The following is a 5,718-nucleotide window of genomic DNA, read 5'->3' on the forward strand; positions in this document are numbered from 1 at the left end:
ACACACACAGGTTAAGGAGGACGTGTCAGTGAGCACCACGATGCTCAGTGTATGATTAGTAACAGACTTCCTCATCAGTTTTACTTTGAAAATGTATTCACGCGGCATTTACGTGCGACAATGCCAAAGACACCACAGGCAGCTCACCGGCCCCGGGGGGCCGCGGTAATGAAGGTTACAACACATCCACCGGTCCCAAGGCGCGTCGCTGACATTTCTCAAGACAGGAAAACATGGCGGAATCTGTGTCGGGGGGCTTTGAGATGGGCGAGGCGATCTGTTTGAGGCAATAATCAATATTTCTCTTATTTTTAGATATTAATAAACTCTTTTTAATCACATAGTGTTTGTGTTTAAGAAGGGCACATTACAGTGTTTATTATTCCATAATTATAGTCATTTTGTAAACAATTTCTCACATTTTATTGACTTAAATCCGTCCACTGTGGAGCACCGGAAGATGCTAAAAAAAATATCCTTAAATATTAAAATTATCCCTGAAACAATGCAGCATTTTAGACTTAAACACAACTCAAACACAGAATGGAAAACCTAATCACAACATATTTTTTAATAGCGACCCGGCTAAAAGTAGAAGTGAAGAAGAAAAAAATCTGATTAAAAACACACTGTGGAATTAAATCAGAAATATAAATCAGCTTTTCTGTGGACAATTCATTTAAAACTACAAACTCCACATCTTCATAAAACAAAAGAGTTTGTATGTAAATCAGTGATCTCTTATTTTACTCCTTATTTCATGTTTTTTACTTTTACAGTTAATAAATTGTTTCCTCATAATTTTAATATCACATCAATAAAAGTGTTAAAATGCTTGATAAAAGAATGTTGGCAGTGAAAACCTAAAACCTGTAGAGTTATGATCAAACTAAGTAGTCGCAGTCGTCCATCAAGCGTCCCGCTGTGATGGAATCCGTCACCCACGAATCTCTGACAATCTTAAACTTCCTCTTGAAGAGCCGCCTCAGGGTCCTCAGATCCAGAAGTCTTGTTTCCTCGGCGATGACGACGTGGGTGACACCTTCCTCCAGCTTCTCCACCGTCGCGCCTCCGTGGAAGCGGAACTCAAGCCTTCTGATGTCCAGAGGCGTCGCCTGTATGGCGGTTTTCGGGTCACCTATGTGTGCGTACCGGTCCATGTAGACTCTGAAGGGTCTGAACATGCTGGTGTGAAGATCCTCCCAGCCGTACCGCTCCTCCACGCCGCTCGCGTCCACCTCCGCCGACGCGTCCACGTCGCCGATTCTGGCGAAGACCTCCCGCAGCTGCTGCTCGTCCGTGTCCTGGAAGTAGCTGTCACCGTAGCTGTCGTACTCCTTGGCAAAGTGTTCCCTGGTGGAGGGCGACATGTGTATCATGTGGCGCGGTTGCCATGGGACCACCTCCTTCTTGTCCAGACACTCCTGCAGCCAGCTGGCCCACACCACGTCGTGCTGGTTGGAGAAGATCAGGTTCTTCACGCGCATGTTCTCCACGCCGGCAACCACGCAGTACGTGTCCCGTCCAGGGTTCTGCACCACGAAACCCCCGCACCTAACCAGGCCATGACATCAGTGATCAATGATGCTATTGGTGATCATTATACAAACGTCTGCCCCTTGGTGGTCAAACATGGATTCAATTTGTTTTAAATGGTTCTTCCTGCTCTGATAGACGCAGCGAGGGGGCGTGTGTGTGATCAAACTCATAACTGATATCATTGAGAATCACCTGATTAATTATTGAAAGATACAAACATGAAACAAATCATCACAACATCAGCGCCTAAAGTCTGCACCAAAACAACAGAAGACCTTACCTGGCCACGCCCCTTTCCAGCTCAGCCTTGGGGTGATCCTCGGTGCCATTCAGGACGCAGAACTCCACGTCCTCGAACATGTCCGTCTCCTTGGCGACCCCGGAGAGGTCCTGGGCCTTGAAGCGCTCGATGAGGCCGATCGCCTTCTTGGGTTTGGCCGCCGGCTTTCGCTTCTTCTTCTGCGGCTCGTCGTTGTCGACGCGGAGGTGGCGAGAGGCGAGCTTCCCGGACGCCTTGCCGCGGAACTCGTCCAGCTCGGCCAGGGTCATGCACTGGTGCCACGCCTTGTCCTCGCGGATCTTCTCGATCCTGGGGAAGCGCAGGGTGCAGTTGGTTTTGTACATGTCGCTTCCCACTATTTCGGCGGCTTTGACCTGGATGATGACGGAGTTGCAGGGCTCGATGAAGACCTCGGGCTTCTCTGTGGTGCACAGGATAGACGCTGGCGGGTCGTTTTTGCGATAGACTTTCCAGTGCTTTGCCAGCTTCAAGCCCAGGTCGTACAGCTCCTTCATGGTGTAACCGGAGCCGATGCGGCACAGAGTGTGAAAGACCGAGGGTTTCTCTCCGGGTTTTGGGGCTTCGGCGACCGCGCACAAGAAATGGGACATCATGCCGCCTCGCCTCCCTTTCCCCCAGTAGCCGCCGACGATCAGCAGGTCCAGCTCGTCCATCAGACCGTCCATGTACTCTGGCTTTATTTTCAGCCACCCCTCCCCCCGCTTGTCGGGTTTGTAGATGGATAAAGGATCCTTCACCATGATCCCCTCCTCTCTGCTGTCGATGGCGTCGTTGAGGGCGTTCACCACTTCCTGTCTGGTCCTGGCCTCCGTCCTAGCCACCAGGTGCATCCTTCCCTTGACTGGGGCGAAGACGGTTTGCATCAGCTCGGTCCGCTTGCTCAGCGTTTCCTTGCCGAGCTTCCGGTTGTTGAGCAGCAACACGTCAAACACGCAGAAGCACGTCTGCAGCTCCGAGTCGTCCATCAGCTTCTTGATGTCGAACTTGCTCCCTTTCTGCATGAACGCCTCTGTGTTTGGGTTGTACGCCATCATCTCTCCATCCAGTATACAGTTAACGATATCGTGTTTGAACACATTATGGATGTGAGGCGTGAGCGAGCCCTCTAGTGGCGATCCTCCGAACTGCTGCGTGTATTCAAAAGCGTTCCGGCTGTAGTATTTGTAGACGTCCCCGTCTTTGTGAAGCTGTATGCGCTCGCCGTCCAGCTTGGTCTCGATGTAGAACGGGCTGTTACCCATCTGCTTCTCCACCTGTCGCATGTTAGCCACGGCCGCTAACATGGGTTTGAAGGCAGAGAAGAGTCCGATGGAGACTTCGCTGAGGGACACAGACGGGTTGTGGAGCTGCTGGCACACCTTGTTTAAGTCCGTGTTGACGTTGTAGAGCTCGGCGGCGTCAGGGTGAAAGACTTGCAGGACCGTCTCTTTGCTGATCCCGACCTTCATGTCCTTCAGAATCATTCGGATGAGCCATTTCTGCTCGAGCGCCGAGCTCTGGGTGATGAGGTGCAAGAGGCTCTTCTTCACCAGATCCTTCTTCTTGCTGGCATTGTTGATAGCCACCGAGTCCAGGAAGTCGTTGACCTCTTTGATGGAGAGCGCTCCCTGGCCGGTGCACCGTTTCTTCAGCACAAAGTAAGCCATGCCTGCAAAGTCTCCTGCTTCTCCTTGGGATGTGGTTGGAGCTCGGTAGTTCAACAGTTTGTTGGCATCCGGTCCGTTCTTTGAGAGGCCTAACACGTCGATGTACAGTTTAGCCAACATGCTCTCTTTAATGCCGTACGCCATTCGTTCCCTCTCGAAAGACGGCACGATCAGACGCATGGCCGGGTAGAAGGAGTCGGTAGTTTGGGGGTTATCTGTGTGCAGGGCCGAGTGGAACTTCCTCCATGACTCGATGAAATCCTTTAGAGTCTTGGATTTGTCTGGGCGAAGCTTAGACTTCTGGATTTTCTCTAAAGTGTTGCACAGGTGAAGGAAGGGAACCTGAGCCGCGACAGACGGCGGATTGGGGGCATCACTTTTGGACGTTCCCTCCATGGTGACAATCTGGAAGACATGTCAAAGGCTGAATGTCAGATCATCTTACTGTTAGGCGACATCGTTCATTTCACTCTTTGAAGCAGGCAGAGAAGAAGGGAGAAGGGACATCATGTTGATAATAACAACACACGCACAGGACTTCATTTGGGTTCATCACTCCGTCTTTACAATACATCAAAATAATACAAAACTCATTCTGTCCATGATGTCCCGAAGATCTCATTCCTTTGCATGATAGAATAATGTCATACAAAATAACTGCTGCCTTTTAAAAGTAAGAAACAAGGCTTCCATTGGCAATATTTGAAAATAAAAATCAAAAAGGATTGTTAGTGTTGTCCGTACTAAAAAACAATAATTACATTATTCTAAATGTGCATTGCATAAATATTTGGAATTTTTTTTCAAATATACCGATATATATTGTGGTACTTTGGGATTGATTGTTTGTACAGAATCTGTTACAACTTACTTATATTTAGATTCACTGTTGCATCATTTCACTTGAACATGTTCTGACATGTTTCCCACGAGCGGGAGACGCATAAACTGGATACACCGTAAAATAAATGGACACAGTATAACGTGTGAAGTTAAGTGTCTAATTTGGTGCTTGTTTAGACATTAAACGAGGTTTTTAACTCGATTATTACTGAAATTTTAATCTCTAACTCTGAAACTCCGGTTCGTTGTTTTCAAAATAAAAGTCCGCTGTCAGCTGTCTATGCGTATCCGTCCAGTTACAAGCAGGAGCTTAGTCCACAAACAAAGCGACATGTAAATTTCACTTGGATTAATGAATGTGAATTAAAGATTGTACATTTTACAGGGACGCAAAAAGCGTTAACAACAACTTACGGTAACTAAACCGATGTTGACTGCGCTTTGATCTTGTAAACAGCCCAAAAAATACTTCATAAAACACTATTTAACAAAACATTTTAGGCTCGCGTGTCATATTTGAGCATAAATCCCTTTAATCTGTTACCTTGTGCTGCTTGTCCTCAAATCAAAGCGAATAAACGTCCCATTTCACGGAGTAAGCTCCGCGGCGAACACTTCCTTGTATACAAACCAAGGCGCTTCCATTAAAACCGTCCCCAGAAAGCATGAGCTGAAACTTGGTTCCGTTTAAACTCTGAGCTATTTCTCACGAAGTTATTAATCTTATAAAAATACAAGAAAAACGTATTCAATATTTGTGTCACACTTTATATTTAACTTGTATTGTTTCTAAAATGCTCTGCTATGTTTTGTCTATAAATTTAATATATATATATATATAAATAATATATATGTTTATTTTTGTATATTTACCGTTGTTATATATTTTCCGTTTTTATTACCGGGGGAAAATAGTACGGATTTTGTCAGATTAAAACAAAATCCCCCCACAAAATTCTGGTATCTTTCAACGTCATATTGTCGTTCTGTTCTTCGCCACTAGAGGAAGACTGTGAATCAGTCAGAGTGGACTGGCTGAGGCTCAGTGTTTATCATGGGCCTGGAGCCAGTGAGTCAGTAGGGAACTGAAAGACAGGAATACATACCGTACATGCCCACAAAAGGCGTTCCTCTTTACTACATATTATGTGACATGACAGATAGCCAGGCTTTTATTACCTGTTTACTCTTGAGCAACCAGATAGCAGACAAATATCACCAGAGGCAAAGCAATCATGACAAGCATATAGTTCAGACACAGATTTCAGAGTTTCTCCAACCAAAATGCCTGGAACATGAATAACATCTGGCTTAGTTGTTCTATTGTATTAATGCATGATGGATATAAACACTTGTGTATATATTTATAATTTTGCAGATTACTTTTTT

At 46.1% G+C, this 5,718-nt stretch overlaps 1 protein-coding gene across 1 annotated transcript; it reads right to left on the reverse strand.

The window, feature by feature from the left end:
- Positions 1–583: 583 nt before the first annotated feature.
- On the reverse strand, positions 584–4,990 carry lig4 (ligase IV, DNA, ATP-dependent). The gene is made up of 3 exons (XM_076152499.1): positions 4,874–4,990; positions 1,820–3,891; positions 584–1,554 (listed from the first exon to the last, which is right to left on the reverse strand). Exons 2-3 carry the CDS (start codon positions 3,880–3,882, stop codon positions 885–887), a joined length of 2,733 nt encoding a protein of 910 aa, XP_076008614.1. The 5' UTR covers positions 3,883–3,891; positions 4,874–4,990; the 3' UTR covers positions 584–884.
- Positions 4,991–5,718: the final 728 nt, after the last annotated feature.

The sequence above is a fragment of the Genypterus blacodes genome, unplaced genomic scaffold (genome assembly GCF_046128005.1).
Source record: "Genypterus blacodes isolate CSIRO-AG114 ecotype Tasmania unplaced genomic scaffold, CSIRO-AGI_Gbla_v1 ptg000056l_1, whole genome shotgun sequence".
NCBI lineage: Eukaryota > Metazoa > Chordata > Actinopteri > Ophidiiformes > Ophidiidae > Genypterus > Genypterus blacodes.

Excerpts from the sequence above, each read along its gene's own strand:
- lig4 (XM_076152499.1), bottom strand. The coding sequence starts at position 3,882 with ATGGAGGGAACGTCCAAAAGTGATGCCCCCAATCCGCCGTCTGTCGCG. Across the intron at positions 1,555-1,819 it reads CTGGAAAGGGGCGTGGCCAG|GTGCGGGGGTTTCGTGGTGC; the intron begins GTAAGGTCTTCT and ends TGGCCTGGTTAG.